Source organism: Salmo salar, chromosome ssa26, assembly GCF_905237065.1.
Source record: "Salmo salar chromosome ssa26, Ssal_v3.1, whole genome shotgun sequence".
Classification (NCBI taxonomy): domain Eukaryota; kingdom Metazoa; phylum Chordata; class Actinopteri; order Salmoniformes; family Salmonidae; genus Salmo; species Salmo salar.
Genome location: NC_059467.1, coordinates 32144832 through 32165339, shown reverse-complemented (window position 1 = coordinate 32165339; position 20508 = coordinate 32144832). Strand labels below are relative to the sequence as shown.

Genomic DNA, 20508 nt, shown 5'->3' with positions numbered 1-20508 from the left:
CTTGCTCGCACACGCTTTTTCAGTTCTGCCCACAAATGTTCTATAGGATTAAGGTCAGGGCTTTGTGATGGCCACTCCAATACCTTGACTTTGTTGTCCTTAAGCCATTTTGCCACAACTTTGGAAGTATGCTTGGGGTGATTACATTTTAAATTTTAGTCATTTAGCAGACGCTCGTATCCAGAGCGACTTACAAATTAATGTATGAATGCATATATTTTTTTTTTGTACTGACCCCCCGTGGGAATCGAACCCACAACCCTGGCGTTGCAAACACCATGCTCTACCAACTGAGCCACAAGGAAGGCCGTTTGGAAGACCCATTTGCAACCAAGCTTTAACTTCCTGACTGATGTCTTGAGATGTTGCTTCAATATATCCACATCATTTTCCTACCCCATGATGCCATCTATTTTGTGAAGTGCACCAGTCCCTCCTGCAGCAAAGCACCCCCACAACATGATGCTGCTTCCCCGTGCTTCATGGTTGGGATGGTGTTCTTCGGCTTGCAAGCCTCCCCCGTTTTCCTCCAAACATAACGATGGTCATTAGGTCATTATGGCCAAACAGTTCTATTTTTGTTTCATCAGACCAGAGGACATTTCTCCAAAATGTATGATCTTTGTCCCCATGTGCAGTTGCAAACCATAGTCTGGCTTTTTTATGGCGGTTTTGGAGCAGTGGCTTCTTCCTTGCTGAGCGGCCTTTCAGGTTGTGTCGATATAGGACTCCTTTTACTGTGGATATAGATACTTTTGTACCCATTTCCTCCAGCATCTTCACAAAGTCCTTTGCTGTTGTTCTGGGATTGATTTGTACTTATCGCACCAAAGTACGTTCATCTCTAGGAGACAGAATGCGTCTCCTTCCTGAGCGGTATGACGGCTGCGTGGTCCCATGGTGTTTATACTTGCGTACTATTGTTTGTACAGACGAACGTGGTACCTTCATGTAACCGGTGTGAAATGGCTAGCTAGTTAGCGGGGTGCGCACTAATAGCAAAAACATATTTCAAAACATGCATCCTGTTTGTAACAAGGCACTAAAGTAATACTGAAAATAAAGTTATTCACTTTTTGTCCTGAATACAAAGTGTTATGTTTGGGGCAAATCCAATACAACACATTACTGAGTACCACTCTCCATATTTTCTTGCACGGTCTTGGCTACATCATGTTATGGGTATACATGTAATTGTTAAGGACTGGGAACTTTTTCAGAATAAAAAATAAACGTAAATGGAGCTAAGCACAGGAAAAATCCTAAAGGAAAACCTGATTCAGTCTGCTTTCCACCAGACACTGGGAGATGAATTCACCTTTCAGCAGGACAATTACCTAAAACACAAGGCCAAATATACACTGGAGTTGCTTAGAAGACAGTGAATGTTCCTGAGTGGTCGAATTACAGTTTTGACATAAATCTACTTGAAAATCTACGGCAAGACCTGAAAATGGTTGTCTAGCAATGATCAACTACCAATTTCACGGAGATTTAAGAATTTTGGAAAGAATAATGTGCAAATGTTTCACAATCCAGGTGTGGAAAGCTCTTAGAGATTTACCCAGAAAGACTCAGATGCAATCGCTGCCAAAGGTGGTTCAACAAAGTATTGACGCAGGGGTGTGAATACTTATGTAAATTAGATATGTCTATATTTCATTTTCAATAAATTAGCAAAAATGTCAACAACAAAAAAATCTGTTTTCACTTTGTCATTATGGGGTGTTATGTGTAGATGGGTGAGAGAAATAAATCTGTTTAATCCATTTTGAATTCAGGCTGTAACACAAACTATTGTGGAATAAGTCTAGGGGTATGAATACTTTCTGAAGGCACTGTATAGGCTACTGTAGGCCTAAGCTGTTTGATTATCTTCAGATAAATTATGAAAACATTCAATGAAGATGGTGAATCACTGCAGGAACAATAGGTAGTGGAGAGCCTCATTCTGATCCACAAATGATCATTAGGGCCCTCATGGAATCCAGGCATTAAAACAGAATTCAACAATACTAAAAAATGTATTGACCTTAGTAGGGAATCAACTAAATAAATATTAAATTCATAATTTGCCCAAGTTTATATTAAGACATGAACAGAAGGCATCAGTGATTCCTATTTCCTGTAACTTTCTGAAGAGGCAAAGAGAATGCTCCTGTCTGAGTGTGTGGCGCGCGCATCTACCACTTTGTATAGCCTTTAGTGATGCTGTTAATGAGAACAGTCTTCTGGTAGATGGAAAGGCTTTCCCAAAAACCTTCTCAATTAAATGTTAACTACAAAGTAGCCTATGCTTACCTGGCAGAATGATACAAATAATCATGTTATCAATCCAGTGGGTATTTGTTTTGCAAACTCCCATTACACGTACTGCTAAGCAGCCTCTTCCTAGGTGTGCACTTTAATTAAAGGGTAACTACACCCAAAAATCTACATTTCTCTCTACACAATATCACAACAAATGTTTCCAATCTGGGAGGTAAACTCGATAAAGTATTTCCTAATTTCGCTGTGCATTTCGGATGGAATCATGGTATTAGAACGTACGAGAGGCCACCAGAAGAGAGCTCCTTAGGGAAAAAAAAGGAGAAAAAAAAAGAGCTCCTTAGGCAAAAAATATAAAGAATTGAACCCTTGGGGGCAAGCACCCCCGAACCAGGGGCACCTGGCTGGCTACCTTTTCTATTTGGCTGGCTAATCTATGTACTTGTGGGAAACACTGGTGTGTGTGTGTTGCGTATGCAGCGGAGGATCTTCTGAACTAACCGTTTATTGGTTAGAGACACAAAAAGAAGAGTGTTCCCTAGACCTCTGTACGCACAAATAAAAGCACACACACCCTCAGGGAAAACCTCTGATTTGACACACCCTTCCACACTTAGACTAAAAGGCATTAGTAATGCACACAGACATTTCACTTTTTATGGAAAGACTTAGGATGCATTCACTGCTGCACAAATTAAGTATGGATAGTCATGTCTGCAGACAGATGGAAATACACTGCCGGTCTGTCTAACACAGTCTTTCTATATGTTTCTAATATATCCACACACTCCTTCTTCTGGTGTGTGGATGGATGTGATAGTAGTAACCCTGAGGACTCGGACACTTCAGGGTATCAGTCATTCACACCACACCAACACACACCACTCTCTGTTCATTCTGAATACAGCAGCTGGCCTAGTGGGGGGGATAGGCAACTCATCTCTCTCACACACCCAGACTCTCTGCCCTCATCTGAATTATCCTCCTCACATTGTTGGTCAAATACAATAACATCAACAACAAAGAAGTATTATTTTCTTTGTTGGGTGGGGTCTTGTTATTCTAGGCTGTTGTCATTCATTTCTTTATTATAATTATACTAAACTCAAATTGCATCCCTCTATTTGGGCTGTTTTGATCAGGCTGTGATACGTCTTTATCTCTCAGCTCTCACCATTCCCCTGGCCTAGCTGTCTCGAGCTTGGGCCGCGTTGTGTTTCACTATATTGGATCACTCCAATACATTGGTATCACTCCGCGGTGGAGGGATACATCCGAGGTGAGGATTTACAGATTTACTCCCGTTTACACCTGTGTCACAGCTGGGGTCCGCCCCTACATATAGACCCCATGGCCGCGACACACGTTCTCTTTCATTTTCTCGGCGGACGTTCGTATGGTTTGAGGTACAAACTTTCTGAAGTTCGCTTGGGAAGTGTAATATCTTGCGTGGAAGTATACTCACTGGCTGTTTGCAGCCTGGAGCAGCTGGCCACATGGCCAGCCCCTAGAGTGCTCCCCCCGCTGCGTGAGGTTGATCTGTATCTTCCGCCCGTGGTTTGTCGTGCTTGTGTTTCGTTAGCGTTACACTACGACTCCGTGTGCCTCCATTAATATATTGGTGGTTCTTGCTGCCACAAACTGTTTTTACCTCACACAACTTGCCGACTGGCTTGTTCTTTGTGTGTGTTGTGAATTGTTTTAACATGCTGTCCCCACGCTATAGGCGCAGGTTCTCTGCTAATTACCCTACACGGGTTTTCTTGTTCTTTCTCCTGCAGAATGTAAGAGTATGGTGGTGGGCTGCCACTACGTTGAGACATTAACTGTGGAGTTCCTTAGCGGAGTTATAGTCCATCACGTTTTCTGCTTGGATATTAAACCTGATAGGTAAAAATCACAGTTGGCGTAAAACAAAAACATAAATCAAATCCATTACCTGGTTGTTGGTTTTATGTCTGCCTGTTTTTCCCCACAGGGCTCTTCCCCTGTGTTTGCAGAGGTACTGGGTAATTTATCCCTCACCGGGTTCTTATTCCACCAAGCTGGTCATGACATGGCTCTCCCAGGGCGTCGGACCCCTGCTCCGTGGCCTTGTTGGCTTCCCTTTCTGACAGGTGTGATGGTGGCATCCCCCTGGGGTCCGCATACCTTGTGTATGCACTGCCTGAGTTTGAGCCATACTGGATGCCTGTTTTGTGTGGTGTTCTTAGAACGCCTGCACCTGGCGCGATTGGAGGCCATGCGCCAGTGGGTCGGCCAGGCTGGGGCTCAGGCTGGGGATGAGCTCCCTCCCTCAGGAGTGGTGCGGCAGCGAGCTGTTAGTTCCTCTACTGGGCCCAGTACCCCTCCAAGGAAGCGTGGCCAGAGCCACCGCAGGCAGAGCCGCTCTCCTGCAAGTCCTGGATGGGGGCATGAGTCGGACCACCTTGAACAGAGGGCGCATGCCCTGCGTCAGGAGGTTGATAGCTTCAATGGCAATGACAGCTGTTCCCTGTTGGCCAGTGATAGGCTGTTCCTGGGGGACGATGCTGGCACTGTTCACCACGTGAGCGGGGCTACCAGGCTGACAGGCCATCAGAAGCCGGCAGCGGGGCTTCATCACCCCCAGCGGCTCGAGAGGCCTACTCACTTGGGTAGCCACTGCACTGGACATCAACTGGTGGACAGTGAGGACTCTCCATCTGTCCCCATCTCTGCTGAGTTCCACGAGGCCTTGCAGGAGAGCTGGGCCTCTGCAAGGGCGGAACTCGCGACTGAAGGCGGGACTCCTCCCCCCCAGAGGTACAATGCGGCCATGCTGCTGCAGGCCAACCTGCAGCAGCATGGCACGTAGGACGTAGGAGCTCCTCTGGGAAGTGATGGGAGGTGTCTCGGCTGCTTTCCCTGCTCCAGAGGGATGTGGCTCGCACCAACGGACGGGGCATGGTGCAGGTGGTTACCTTCTGGCACCATATCTGGCTGGCCGAATCCCGTCTGCCAGCTGCTCTCCAGAGCACATTTGCCCCTCACCTGATCACTAGAGGTCGACCGATTATGATTTTTCAATGCCGATACCGATTATTGGAGGACCAGAAAAGGCCGATACCGATTTTTTTTGTAATAATGACAATTACAACAATATTGAATGAAAACTTATTTTAACTTAATATAATACATCAATAAAATCAATTTAGCCTCAAATAAATAATGAAACATGTTCAATTTGGTTTAAATAATGCAAAAACAAAGTGTTGGAGAAGAAAGTAAAAGTGCAATATGTGCCATGTAAGAAAGCTAACGTTTAAGTGCCTTGCTCAGAACATGGGAACATACGAAAGCTGGTGGTTCCTTTTAACATGAGTCTTCAATATTCCCAGGTAAGAAGTTTTAGGTTGTAGTTATTATAGGAATTATAGGACTATTTCTCTATACGATTTTGTATTTCATATACCTTTGACTATTGGATGTTCTTATAGGCACTTTAGTATTGCCAGTGTAAGAGTATAGCTTCCGTCCCTCTCCTCGCTCCTCCTGGGCTCGAACCAGGAACACATCGGCGTTATACATGTAGAGCAAGGGCAACAACTACTCCAAGTCTCAGAGCGAGTGACATTTGAAACGCTATTAGCGCGCACCCGCTAACTAGCTAGCCATTTCACATCGGTTACACCAGCCTAATCTTGGGAGTTGACAGGCTTGAAGTCATAAACAGCGCAATGCATTGCGAAGAGCTGCTGGCAAAACGCACGAAAGTGCTGTTTGAATGAATGCTTACGAGCCTGCTGGTGCCTACCACCGCTCAGTCAGACTGCTCTATCAAATCATAGACTTAATTATAATATAATAAACACACAGAAATACGAGCCTTAGGTCATTAATATGGTCGAGTCCGGAAACTATCATCTCGAAAACAAAAGTTATTTTCTTTCAGTGAAATACGGAACCGTTCCGTATCTTATCTAACGGGTGGCATCCCTAAGTCTAAATATTCCTGTTACATTGCACAACCTTCAATGGTATGTCATAATTACGTAAAATTCTGGCAAATTAGTTCGCAACGAGCCAGGCAATGAACGCAAGAGCAGTGACACAATTTCATGTTAGCAGGCAATATTAACTAAATATGCAGGTTTAAAAATATATACTTGTGTATTGATTTTAAAGAAAGGCATTGATGTTTATGGTTAGGTACATTGGTGCAACGACAGTGCTTTTTTCGCAAATGCGCTTGTTAAATCAACACCCGTTTGTCGAAGTAGGCTGTGATTCGATGAGAAATTAACAGGCACCGCATCGATTATATGCAACGCAGGACACGTTAGATAAACTAGTAATATCATCAACCATGTGTAGTTAACTAGTGATTATGTTAAGATTGATAATTTTTTATAAGATAAGTTTAATGCTAGCTAGCAACTTACCTTGGCTTCTTGCTGCCCTCGCTTAACAGGTAGTCAGCACTCGGTAGTCAGCACAGGTGGTTAGAGCGCAGGTGGTTAGAGCGTTGGACTAGTAACCAGAAGGTTGCAAAAACGAATCCCCGAATCCCCCCTGAACAAGGCAGTTAACCCCCGTTCCTAGGCCGTCATTGAAAATAAGAATGTGTTCTTAATCTGACTTGCCTAGTTAAATAAAGGTGTCAAAAAAAACAAAAAAACATTACTGATTGTTATGAAAACTTGAAATCGGCCATTCCGATTAATCGGTCGACCTCTACCCATCACCCCAGGGCTGACGATGGCCCAAGGGTTGATGACATTCTAGAGCAGACCGATAAGGTTCGTACGGACCGGGAGACCCTGAGACGGTTCATGCCGTCGTCTCCTTAGGCCCCGGGTCCAAGGCAGACGGCCCACCCACCTGCACCCGGACGACGGTGGGGTCCTTCTCCTGGCGCATTGCCTCATGCTAAGGGACGACAGCGGGGAGGGGCACAGCGTGAGGTGACACAACAGCCTGTTTCTCCCACACGGGTCTTCCCTGGTTTTTGCAGAGGTACTGGCTAATTTATCCTATTCCTCCAAGCGGGTCACAACATAAACTCTCCCAGGGCTTCGGACCCCTGCTCCGTGGCCTTGTTTGCTTGGCTGAGCTTATGGCTTGGCTTCCCTTTGTGACAGGTGTGATGGTATCAACCGTTACCACCATAGGGACGTGCCTGGGGGACCCATGCGCTCGGGGCCCTTCTTTGGACACTGTGTTAACAAACCTGCAGACGAGCTTCAATGCCATACAACTCTCCTTCCGTGGTCTCCAACTGCTCTTAAATGCAAGTAAAACATAATGCATGCTCTTCAACCGATCGCTGCCCGCACCTGCTCGCCCGTCCAGCATCACTACTCTGGACGGTTCTGACTTAGAATGTGGACAACTACAAATACCTAGGTGTCTGGTTAGACTGTAAACTCTCCTTCCAGACTCACATTAAGCATCTCCAATCCAAAATTAAATCTAGAATCAGCTTCCTATTTCGCAACAAAGCTTCCTTCACTCATGCTGCCAAACATACCCTCGTAAAACTGACTATCCTACCGATCCTTGACTTCGGCGATGTCATTTACAAAATAGCCTCCAACACTCTACTCAGCAAACTGGATGCAGTCTATCACAGTGCCATCCGTTTTGTCACCAAAACCCCATATACTACCCACCACTGCGACCTTTATGCTCTCGTTGGCTGGCCCTCGCTTCATATTTGTTGCCAAACCCACTGGCTCCAGGTCATCTATAAGTCTTTGCTAGGTAAAGCCCCACCTTATCTCAGCTCACTGGTCACTATAGCAGCACCCACCCGTAGCACACTCTCCAGCAGGTATATCTCACTGGTCACCCCTAAAGCCAATTCCTCCTTTGGCCACCTTTCCTTACAGTTCTCTGCTGCCAATAACTGGAACAAATTGCAAAAACCAATGAAGCATGAGATTCATATCTCCCTCACTAACTTTAAGCATCAGCTGTCAGAGCAGCTTACAGATCATTGCACCTGTACATAACCCATCTGTAAATTGCCCAGCCAACTACCTCATCCCCATATTATTTTTTTTGCTCCTTTGCACCCCAGTATCTCTACTTGCACATTCATCATCTACATATCTATCATTCCAGTGTTCAACTGCTAAATTGTAATTATTTTGCCACTATGGCCCATTTACTGCCTTACCTCCCTAATCTTACTTCATTTGCACACACTGTATATAGACTTTTCTATTGTGTTATTGACTGTACGTTTGTTTATTCCATGTGTAACTGTGGTGTTTATGTCGCACTGCTTTGCTTTATCTTGGCCAGGTCGCAGTTGTAAATGAGAACTTGTTCTCAACTGGCCTACCTGGTTAAATAAAAGGTGAAATAAAATAAATTAAGAAAGAGGAGAGGCGGGCCCCGGCAGGTCCCCTGACACAACCTTACCCGGCCTCGGCCGCTTCTCCCGGTCTCAAAGGGCAAAGTGGGAGGAGTGCTTGGAGTCCCCACGGGTGTTGTCCTCAATGCTCGAGGGGTACTGACTCCAATTCCGGTGCCGGCCTCCATTCTTCAGGGGCCTTCGTGTCACCGCGGTGCCCGACCCTCTGAAGAAAACCCTGCGGCTGGAGATTTCCTCACTCCTGGACAAGGGTGTTGTCCGCAGGATTGAGACATCAACGGCTAGGTGGGTTCTACTCCACTTATTTTGTGGTCCCATAAAGAGACGGAGGGTTTTGACCGATTCTGGACTTCCGCAACCTCAATGGGTACTTGAAGGTACTGAGATTCCACATGAGGTCCCCAGCCCGCGTGTTGCAGGCCGTGTCCTGGGACCAGTGGTTTGTGACGCTGGACCTGATGGATGCGTACTTCCATGTTCCTGTTTACCCCGCTCATTGGCAGTACCTCTGATTTGCTTCTGAAGGGAGGGCTTACGAATTCATGGTTCTCCCCTTTGGCCTCTCCTTGGCACCCCACACTTTCACAAAGTGCATGGACGCTTTCCTGGCACTTCTCACGTACCGAGGATTGTTGATCCTCAATTACCTGGACGATTGGCTGATTGTGACCCGACCAGGACCCAGGTCCTGTCAGACAGAGACGTGCTCCTGACCCACATCGGTGGGCTGGGCATTAAACAACAAGAGTCGTCTGACGCCAACCCAGAGGATGGCCTTCATTTGCATGGAACTGGACTCAGTCCTCATGAGAGCACGCCTGCCCACCAGAAGGGTTCAGGTGATCTTAATTAACTTGCCTCGATTACTTTCGGCAGGGGCGGGTGGTATCCGCCCTAACCTGCCAACGCCTGTTGGGCTTCCTCGTTGTTGATTCCCCTGGGCCTGCTCCATCTCCGGCCTCTTCAACGGTGGTTCAACTCCCACCAGCTGCACCCAAAGCATCACCGTCACCGCCAGCTGCGGGTGACTGCACATTGCCTCAGGGTATTGTTGAGGTGGCGCTGTCACTCCTGTCTCTCAGATGGGGTGGAGATGCTAAGGATGTGCCGCCGGGAGATGGTTAGCACAGACGCCTCCCAGATTGGCTGAGGGGGGGGGGGTGATCAAAGGCAGGTCAGCCAGCGGCTGTTGGCTACCCCCTTGGAGCGGCAGGCACATCAATACACTACAGCGCCTAGCTGTACTGCTGGCCCTGCAGTCTTTCCTTCCACATCTGAAGGGAAGACATGTCCTGTTGAGAATGGACAACACCACAGTGGTGGCTTCCATCAACCATCAGGGTGGACTGAGGTCCCACCGCCTCCATATTATGACACGGGATCTCCTTCTCTGGGCTCAGGGACGTCTAGCGTCTCTACGCGTAGCACACGTACCTGGCATCCTAAATGTGTCAGTGGATATGCTCTTGAAGTAGGGCCCGCCACCTTGGGACCGGAGCCTACATCCCCAGGTGGTGCAGCACCTGTGGGACAAGTTCGGGAGGGTGCAGGTGGACTTGTTTGCCTCTCTGGACAATGCACACTGCCCCTATGGTACTCCATGTCGGAGCCACCAGGGCCTCTGGGCTTGAATGCTCTGGCTCACGATTGGCCAGGGCTGGAGCTTATGCATTCCCCCCTTATCCCCTGATCCAGGCTGTGCTGGACAGGACCAGGATGGCAGAGCATCGTCTGCTTCTGGTGGCCCCATACTGGCCCAGACCACCCTAGTTCAGCCTTCTCCTGTCCCTGTTGTCTGGGACACCTTGGCAACTTCCCCTGAGACCGGACCTGCTGTCTCAGGTCGGGGGAACTCTGTGGCATCCGAGGCCGCACCGCCTCAGTCTGTGGGCTTGACCACTGAATGGCACCAATGGTCTATGTTAGGACCACAGGAGGGTGTAATGAACACCATGCAGAGCACAAGGGCGCTGGTTACAACCGCGGCATACCAGTTGTGCTGGCAGTTGTCCTGCTCTTGGTGCACTGGTATTGAGGTTGTGCCCGAGTCATGCAGGGTGCAGTATGTCCTCCAATACCTGCAGTCTCGCTTGGATAAGGGCTTGGCGGCCTCTACACTGAGAGGGTATTTGGCAGCTATATCTGCCTGCCATGTGGGATGGATGGACAAGCCAGTGGGGCGCCATCCCTTGGTCTCCAGGTTTATGAAGGGGGTTCGTTGCCTGCGTCCAGCTAGGACCCGCTCAACAGCAAGCTGGGATCTGGATGTGGTCTTGGCAGCTTTGGCAAAGCCACCTTTCGAACAGTTGGAGTCTGCCTCCCTGAAACACCTCTCTATGAAGGTGGTTTTCTTGGTACCGATTACATCCATGAAGAGGGTGGGTGAGCTCCATGCTCTTCCGGTAAGTTCTGTGTGCTACCGGATGGACCCTGGACATCACTCCGCCCCAGCCCTTCATTCCTCCCGAAGGTTCTGTCAGACAGGCATGTGAACATCCCTTTTTATCCTGTCTCCTTACGACCCTCCCGGCAGTCGCGGGGGAGTCTGGGCCTCCCTCCGGCATGCTGTGCCCTGTGAGGGCACTGGCTACCTATGTGGAGCGGACACAGTCAGTGAAAACAACAGACCAGCTCTTTGTCTCACTGGATCGTGGACACGATAACGACAGCATACCGCCTGGCTGGCAGGCCAGTGCTGGGATCTGTGGTGGCACATTTAACACGAGGTGTGGCTGCGTCCTGGGCTCTACTGAGAGGAATGCCCCTCGCTGAGATCTGTGCTGTGGCCAGCTGGGCTTCCTCTTGCACCTTTGCTAGGTACTATCGGGTAAATGTGGCACCTTCCTCTGCGGTTGGTTCAGCAGTCCTGGGCGTCGCCTCCCTGTTCGGGGACTGTGCCGGGACCCCCTTCCACATTGACGGCCCCTGTGTTTCGGTCCCGCGCTGGGACTTTGCCGCTGGCTGGCCAAGTCCCTCTAGCACCGACTAATCTGGTACGGTATACCAATATCTTGGAGTGATCCAATATAGTGAAACATAACGAAGGTTATGTATGTAACCACGGTTATGTGAGCTATATGGATCACCCCAATCCTCTACGGTGCTAGAGGCGCCTCAAAAATTATGTAGAGAACGTGTGTCGTGGCCATGGGGTCTATATATAGGGGCGGACCCCAGCTGTGACACAGGTGTACACAGGAGTAAATCTGTAAATCCTCACCTCGGATGTATCCCTCCGCCACAGAGTGATACCAATATATTGGAGTGATCCATATAGTTCACATAACCATGGTTACATAAGTAACCTTTGTTCAGCTGGATGCAAAGTTTTGGAACTTTCAGCTAGAAATATCCGATGTAAAACAAACATGCATGGCTGACTTGTAGAATACGGAATAACGTCAGCTCTATTTGTGATATTTCTATCTACGTTTGCATACTGAACATGGTCATGGATGCAAAAAGGGGGGGAAAAAAATCTCAAAACAAATCGCGTTGACGTAAGCGAGGCCCGTGACGTCACCACTGGTATCAGCATCATTCCTCTCTCCTCGGTACCCAAACCGAATCCCAGCCTCGAGATCAAATAAACAGCCTTTATAAAACTCCTTTATAAAACACAATAACAAACATCACTGTGCGACTGCCGGTTGACAAAATAACATGATTTATGTAGGTCAAAAAACACCATTCTCCATCGTAGCCAGTGCGATGCTAAATGTATACCAAAATAAAAATCGTATTTTTAAAAGTGCATCAACCCCGACCTGACATTAAGCCGAATAATAAAACATTTAAATTGACGGTCATTCTGAGCGGGGGGCTATGAAGGGCAGAGACAGAGGCCGAATCGCAGAACCCATAGCCTCGGCGCTTTGTCAGCTGAGCTGCTTCTGCTGCACCCATTTTAACACAGCAGAGAGCTAAATATAGAAGGCGCCTTCACTCAGTCATAGGCTACTGCATGTCAACCTATATGTACTGTATATTGCCCCAGGCTGTAGGACGCTGCTTCAAACGCTTTTCATTCGTTCCAAAAACCACACACTGGTTTGATAATCACCTCCTGTGCGTTGTTCGAAGCTTTGTGACCTGTCAATCTCAATGTTTGGTTTAAAGACTTCCCTCTCATTCATTCCCGCCATCAACGAATGAATGATTATAAACAAGCTCTTTGCTTTGTTCTCATTGAAGAAGGCGCTGCAGAAACGCTATAAACGCACAAGGCAAAGCAAATACCGATCACGTTGGTTATATTACCTTTGTGTACAGCTCTGACGCTGCCATACTGGTGGAGCTGTCGTGTCCTTTTTCCATGAATCTCAGCAGCTAGATTTCAACATCAGTAGGTCGCCGCTCTGTTTTTTCCTCGCAGTTAATAAAAGTCCCACCAGGTTTTAGGTTACTCTCTTTTTAGTGTACAGCACCTAGCGCCGTCATACCTAGAAAACCTCAATATTTTAGCATCTCTCGAAGCATTATGGGAATTGATGATGGATAAAATGATTCAGTGAAACGCGGTTGTTGCCATGGCCTCGGAAACATGGCTAAACAGCGCTCCGCTGTGGCCAAGAGGCGACATCGCTTTAGTTCTGCTGGTTAGAAGCCTGCTAGTCAGATATTAGTCAGATTCCGTTGCAAAACGTTTAGTCTGTTTACTATAGGAGCCAAACGGAAGCAAACAGAACGAAACGGGGAGGAACCTACCTGAATTTGTTCAACAGAAACTCATGTTCGATGCCAAACGTTTTCCGTTTGGATTGCAACAGACTAAACGTTTTGCAACAGAATCCGACTAATGAATACAGCCCTGGTTGCCATAGGCCTGATAATTTAGCCCCCTTCATCCCAGGTGGGACATAAAGCTGCAACAATCTTCTTCCACAAGGGTCTGTCGGTCTTTGGCCTCAGCTTGTGTGTCTTAAGTGGGAGATAAATCCAGATTATTTACATACATTTTGATCAAGACTTATCTTGGTGGTGCTTCGGCTCTGCTGGTGTTATCCCTCATCTAATACTAACTGGCCTCTACATTTGCATACATAATTCCTTTGTATACAATCCTTCATAGATGATTGTATGATCTGTCAATGCATGGAGTCAGTCATCAAACACCCAACAGCCGTTTGTGCAAAACTAGTTTATTTACAAAACGGCACAAAGTGACGGGGGGGTTGTGGATGGGGGCAGTCATACACACACACACCTTAACTATTCAGTCCTTCAGCTTCAGACCCTTGATGACCACACCCCCACTAGTGGACTGGCCCGTGCATATATACAGTAGAGCACTATATAGGGAATAGGGTGTGATTGAGATCTGTAAAGATATGCTGGCCAAAGGGGGTAGGTGTGTATGAGGGTGTGTGTGAGAGAGAAAGAAGGAGAGTGGGAGTGAGTGTGTGTGTGTGTGTATGTGAGAGAGTTGGGGTGTAGAGGAGTGTGTCTGTGTGTGAAAGATGAATGAGGGTGTGTGAGGCCAAAGAATTTGGAGTTAAATGAAGATGTCTTTAGAACCCCCGTCACATCTACATTCCCCAGTGGAGGCTGCTGAGGGGAGGGCGGCTCATAATGGATGGAACAGAGTAAATGGAATGGCATCAAACACATTAAAACCATGTGTGATACCATTCCCCTCCAGCCCTTATCATGAGCACATCCTCCCCAATTAAAGGGGCCACCAACCTGTGACATTCACCCCTCCCTCTGGTCTGAAAACAGAGGTTACAAATAGAGGTTTTATGGGGCCATACATGTTGGTGCTTTTCCATTGAGACTTACACGAGTGGGTCATCAGTGTTTTAATGTAAGCTCTAGTGTTATCAGGAGGTTGATGCTAAAGACTTGGGGCAGGCAGAATCAACAACCTCTACATCATTCAAGACAGTAGCTTTGTGAGAAGGTGTTAAAGTTCATAGTTTACCATTATTATGAAAATGAGGTTGAAAAGTACCCAGGGCCTGGGCTTGACTCCAAGTCAGAACAGGTCCACTGGAGCCATGGCCCAGTGAGACATGGGTGCCGACCCGGGTAGACGGAAACAGAAAAGTCAGAGTATTTTGGTAAAACACTGGGGTAAATCCTCATTGAAAACTCGCCAATAGTGCACTACTTTTGACTAGAGCCCTATGTGGCAGTGCGTATAATGTAGTGCACTACACAGAAAGAAGGGTATGATTGGAGATTCCCTATATAATGCACTACTTCTCACCACCAGAGCCCCTTGGACCCTGTTCAAAAGTGGTGCACTATGTAATGAATAGGTTGCCACTTGGGACAACAATGTAGCCTTTAAACAGAACAACAGTAGTGAGAGGTTCTGGTCAGTCATTATCAAGGTTCTATTCAATCACATTACAGCATCATTTAGATGACAACATAACACCAACAATGTGTTTGGTAAATCATAATATTCTACGTTAAAACATTCTAAAAGGCTGATTTCAGCCTCACTCCTCTCCAACACAACTAGAAATATTTACACAATCAGTTAACAGGACTGGAGATGACATTCAACCCTCTAGACCGTCTGCCTGTCCCAAATGGATCACTATGCCCTATGTAGTGGAACCGTTTTGGGCCAGATGCTCATAGGGCAGCCACATAGGGCTCTGATTGATAATAGTGTACTGCATAGGGAATAGTAAACCATTTCAAAATCTCTGTCTCCCCAGTCTGGGCCCTCCTCCCTCCTGTTACAGACTCTCCAGGTGTGCGTCCCAAATGGCACCCTATTCCCTAAATACACTGAGTGTACAAAACATTATGAACACCTGCTCTTTCCATGACAGACTGATAAGGTGAAAGCTATGATCCCTTATTGATGTCACGTGTTAAATCCACTTCAATCAGTGTAGATGAAGGGGAGGAGACCGGTTAAAGAAGGATTGTGAAGCCTTGAGACGGATTGTGTATGTGTGCCATTCAGAGGGTGACAGATTTAGGTGCCTTTGAACGGGATATGGTAGTAGGCGCCTGTTTGAGTGGGTCAAGAACTGCAACACTGCTGGATTTGTCACGTTCAACAGTTTCCTGTGTGTCTCAACAATGGTCCACCACCCAAAGGACATCCAGCCAACTTGACAACTGTGAGAAGCATTGTAGTCAACATGGGCCAGCATCCCTGTGGAACGCTTGACACCTTGTAGAGTCCATGCCCCGACGAATTGAGGCTGTTCTGAGGGAAAAAGGGGGTGCAACTCAATATTAGGAATTGTGTTCCTAATGTTTTGTACACTGTGCACCTTTGACCAGGGCCCACAGGGCTATATAGGGGATAGGGTGTCATCTGGGACACAGAGTCATCTTTAAAGTCTTCTCCTGTAGTGGAGTCATCCCAGTCCTCCCTCTCTCTCCCTTCTACACATCCTCATCCTTGCTTTCAGTGTATTTTTACATGAGAATAGAAAATAAACAAGAACAGAGAGGGTAGGGGAGGAAGAGCAGGAAGAAGAGGGAGCCATAACAGAGTGGAAGGTGAGGGGAAGCAGAGAGGACTGGGTGAAGAGGATGAGGGACAGAACCAGGGACAGGCAGTTAGGGGTGCGTGCCAGTTTGCTGGCCACCAGAGAAGGGTCTCTCTGGGGCAGAAGTAGACAGGGGGAGGTAGTGAGACAGGAACAGGTGTAGTAGGGTGATTGTTAGGAGTATTGACAGGGTTAGAGACAGGACAGTGTGTATCAGCCGGCCAGTTTGCTGGCCACCAGGGAAGGTTTCCTCTGCGGCAGGTCCTGAGGTGTAGGGATATGGTCTCCTGTGATCTCTCCTCCTCCGCTCTTCTCTGACGTGGCTGCAGGAAGCTGCTTGTTCTTCACCTTGGCCTTGGCCATGTTGTAGTCCCCAGAGTCAAAATACTTTTGCTGCAGAGAGAGAATGTTAAACTTAAAACAAGCTGCAACTTTTTTTTAATACTGTCTAATTGATGCTAAGAGAGAGAGAACTGTGGACTTGTGGGGATAGGTTAGGAGAGAAGGTAGGGAAGTAGGTAAGGCTGTGGACTCACCCCCTTGGTCAGGCGTTTGCGTAGCAGGTCGGAGCCTCCAGGTTTGTGCCCCAGGTTTGGGTAGCGAGCCTTCAACTTGGCCTCCTCAACCTTCTCTGGACTGATCACCTTGTCGTCCATCTCCTGAAACACAAACAACAATTGAAAGCTTTTCTGTGGCGCAGCTGGCTAAAGGCATTGTCAAGCGGGTGGTCACGTGTTTGCGAGGCATTGTGCCCAGGGTTCGAGCCGTTGTACGGACAGTGTACCCGAAGCTATGCTAAGCAAGCACACTGTGGTCTGTCACATCAGCTCCTGAAAATGCCTGCACAACACATACGCCACCCACATGGACAACACATGCAAACACATGGACCACCCACGCGGAGGGAGCAGGGCTGTTACTACTGGTAGGGAAGTCAAGCTTTCAGCCTGCTGCTCCCCCTATGGACGCTCTAGTCTAGAGCGCCTGGTTAAATTGTGCTAAGAACTGCAACGCTGCTGGGTTTTCACGCTCAACAGTTTGCCCATGTGTATTAAGAATGGTCCACCACCCAAAGACATCCAGCCAACTTGACAACTGTGGGAAGCATTGGAGTCAACATGGACCAGCATCCCTGTGGAATGCTTTCGACATCTTGTAGTCCATACCCTGGCGAATTGAGCCTGTTCTGAGGGCAAAAGGGGGTGCAACTCAAAATTTGTAAGGTGGTCCTAATGTTCTCTCACAGATATTGTCACAGGACAAACTCAGCAAAAAAAGATACAGGGTCCTGAAAAAGGGACATCTTTCAAAGATAATTCGTAAAAATCCAAATAACTTCACAGATCTTCATTGTAAAGGGTTTAAACACTGTTTCCCATGCTTGTTCAATGAACCATAAACAATTAATGAACATGGAGCTGTGGAACGGTCGTTAAGACACTAACAGCTTACAGACGGTAGGCAATTAAGGTCACAGTTATTAAAACTTAGGACACCAAAAAGAGGCCTTTCTACTGACTCTGAAAAACACCAAAAGAAAGATGCCCAGGGTCCCTGCTCATCTGCGTGAACGTGCCTTAGGCATGCTGCAAGGAGGCATGAGGACACCAGATGTGGCCAGGGCAATAAATTGCAATGTCCGTACTGTGAGACGCCTAAGACAGCACTACAGGGAGACAGGACGGAGAGCTGATCGTCCTCGCAGTGGCAGACCACGTGTAACAACACCTGCACAGGATCAGTACATCCGAACATCACACCTGCGGGACAGGTACAGGATGGCAACAACAACTGCCCGAGTTACACCAGGAACGCACAATCCCTCCATCAGTGCTCAGACTGTCAGCAATAGGCTGAGAGAGGCTGGACTGAGGACTTGTAGGCCTGTTGTATGGCAGGTCCTCACCAGACATCAGCGTCAACAACGTCGCCTACGGGCACAAACCCACCGTCGCTGGACCAGACAGGACTGGCAAAAAGTGCTCTTCACTGACGAGTCGCGGTTTCGTCTCACCAGGGGTGATGGTCGGATTTGCGTTTATCATCGAAGGAATGAGCGTTAGACTGAGGCCTGTACTCTGGAGCGGGATCGATTTGGAGGTGGAGGGTCCGTCATGGTCTGGGGTGGTATGTCACAGCATCTTCGGACTGAGCTTGTTGTCATTGCAGGCAATCTCAACGCTGTGCGTTAAAGGGAAGACATCCTCCTCCCTCATGTGGTACCCTTCCTGCAGGCTCATCCTGACATGACCCTCCAGCATGACAATGCCACCAGCCATACTGCTCGTTCTGTGTGTGATTTCCTGCAGGACAGGAAAGTCAGTGTTCTGCCATGGCCAGCGAAGAGCCCGGATCTCAATCCCATTGAGCACGTCTGGGACCTGTTGGATCGGAGGGTGAGGGCCATTCCCCCCAGAAATGTCCGGGAACATGCAGGTGCCTTGGTGGAAGAGTGGGGTGACATCTCACAGCAAGAACTGGCAAATCTGGTGCAGTCCATGAGGAGGCGATGCACTGCAGTACTTAATGCAGCTGGTGGCCACACCAGATACCGACTGTTACTTTTGATTTTGACCCCCCTTTGTTCAGGGACACATTATTCAATTTATGTTAGTCACATGTCTGTGGAACTTGTTCAGTTTATGTCTCAGTTGGTGAATCTTATGTTCATACAAATATTTACACATGTTAAGTTTGCTGAAAATAAACGCAGTTGACAGTGAGAGGACGTTTCTTTTTTTGCTGAGTTTAGCTAGCTACCTAGCTAAGGACAAAACAAACACTGGCCTTCAGTACAGCGAGGGGCGAGTCACTGTTGACAGACCGCCAGATTGCCTTCTTTAGAGTAGACAACAGTAGTCAAGCCACTGAAAGCAACATAACTTCGCTAACGTTAGATGGCTTTGATGGTGGTAGGTAGCTAGTTAGATTACTTGTTGGTTAATGTGGTTAAAACTAGCTGGCTAATGTGCCAATGATAGTTGGTTAGCAAGCTGGCTAAAATAGACACAAACCGACATATTTAACGTTAACTTGTTAGGTCATTATCCAATAAGCAAGTCAATTAACTAACGTTGGTTATTACTTCAGGAAAAACAATAATTGGGGGATTTGTTCTGCTTGTACTTAAATAATCATGACTTGATTAGTTAACGTTAGCATTGTGGGCAGCTAACGTTAACTATCGTAGCTAGCTACCGCGTTAGCTAGATGAAATCCGACCTTAGTTAACGTTAGCTTAATATCGAAAAGCCCTGCTAGCTACGACTACAAATAGTTATGGAAAACAGCTTGATTTGATACCAACTGGCATTTATTAAGACAACTGATATTGTTGATAATCACGACAGATAGTTAGAAAGGATTAACGCTAACGACGTTACAGTAGCTAACGTTAGCTAAAAACCTGCCATATCATATGATAGTGTGCATTGCAGTGCAGCTTGACTGTCGTTGGTTAGCAAGTGGTTGTGTTTCAGACAAATAAACATACATTCTGGTCATTCACCTCCGTCGTCTTTGTCCCCTCAATTTCCTCCGACATTTCTGTGTAACCTCGATCCCTGGCAAAGTCGAGAAGTAAACACAATCTGAACTAAATCCTTGCCCTGGCTTCCTCTCCCATACGAATCCGTGCGACCGTTAACTATTAGCCCCCACAAATATGTCTGCCCGATCTGACGTCATTCTTTAGCAGAGGCGCGCTCATCCGTCTTCCTCTAAAACTGTCGCTTGATATTTGAGCAAGACAGAAGTGGAGCCTTTTATTGAGCATCAACTTTACTCGACTTAATTCATGCAACCGACATTCACTACAAACGTTTTTGACATCAGATTTGAAGTGGTGTTTCCCAGTATATTGCATGATGGTAAATGTCGTGTTTTTGTTGCTGTAATGATAATGGACTGCATCAGAAGGCTTTGGCCATCAAGTCCAATGTCATGAAATAAGCGAAATTATACACATTCTTCCTTTGATGGACCATGATCCATATGTTATATTGAAGGCCAGTGATTGTGGGAGAACTGCCAGAGCTGAACCAGTGACTCTGGTTATGGAGCGGAGCCACCACCTGTGCCATGACCTCTTGGCAGCTGAAGCCTGCAGCAGTAGGCCTACACTAAGAAAGAAGGGTCAGGTTACATATATTAGTGGTTTACAGACAGAAGAAAAGTGTTATTTAATTGACAAGGATTTGAATGTAGTTCCCCAGTGTGTATTCTTTGTCTTCTCCACAGGCCACTTGATCATGGACATCTGACTCCAGGACCAACCTGCTATGACCAATGAGGACTTTACGTTTTATACTACTGTAGAAATACTGACTAATTTTCATATCATCTTTATCATATGTATAAGAACAATATGTTTTACATTAGTTAACATGACATGGACCTCAGTTGTCCAAGACACTCAAAATAAAAGAGACA

At 47.1% G+C, this 20508-nt stretch overlaps 2 protein-coding genes across 16 annotated transcripts in view; both read right to left on the bottom strand.

Annotated features, from left to right (window-relative positions):
* Nucleotides 1–13148, bottom strand: part of LOC106587673 (unconventional myosin-Va) — a 98364-nt gene extending 85216 nt beyond the window's left edge. For all 15 annotated transcript variants that reach the window (XR_006762257.1, XR_006762254.1, XR_006762256.1 and 12 more), the window contains exon 1: nt 12872–13148. Coding sequence is in view for 10 of the 15 variants with exons in the window: in XM_045708922.1 (XP_045564878.1) it covers nt 12872–12928 (57 nt within the window). In the remaining 5 variants the exon portion in view is untranslated. The remainder of the gene's footprint in view (nt 1–12871) is intronic.
* Nucleotides 13149–14933: 1785 nt separating this feature from the next.
* arp19 (cAMP-regulated phosphoprotein 19) lies at nt 14934–19743 on the bottom strand. The gene is given in 3 exon segments (NM_001141240.1): nt 14934–15327; nt 16663–16736; nt 19571–19743. Coding segments are annotated over 3 exon segments (291 nt in total). The 5' UTR covers nt 19622–19743; the 3' UTR covers nt 14934–15161.
* Nucleotides 19744–20508: the final 765 nt, after the last annotated feature.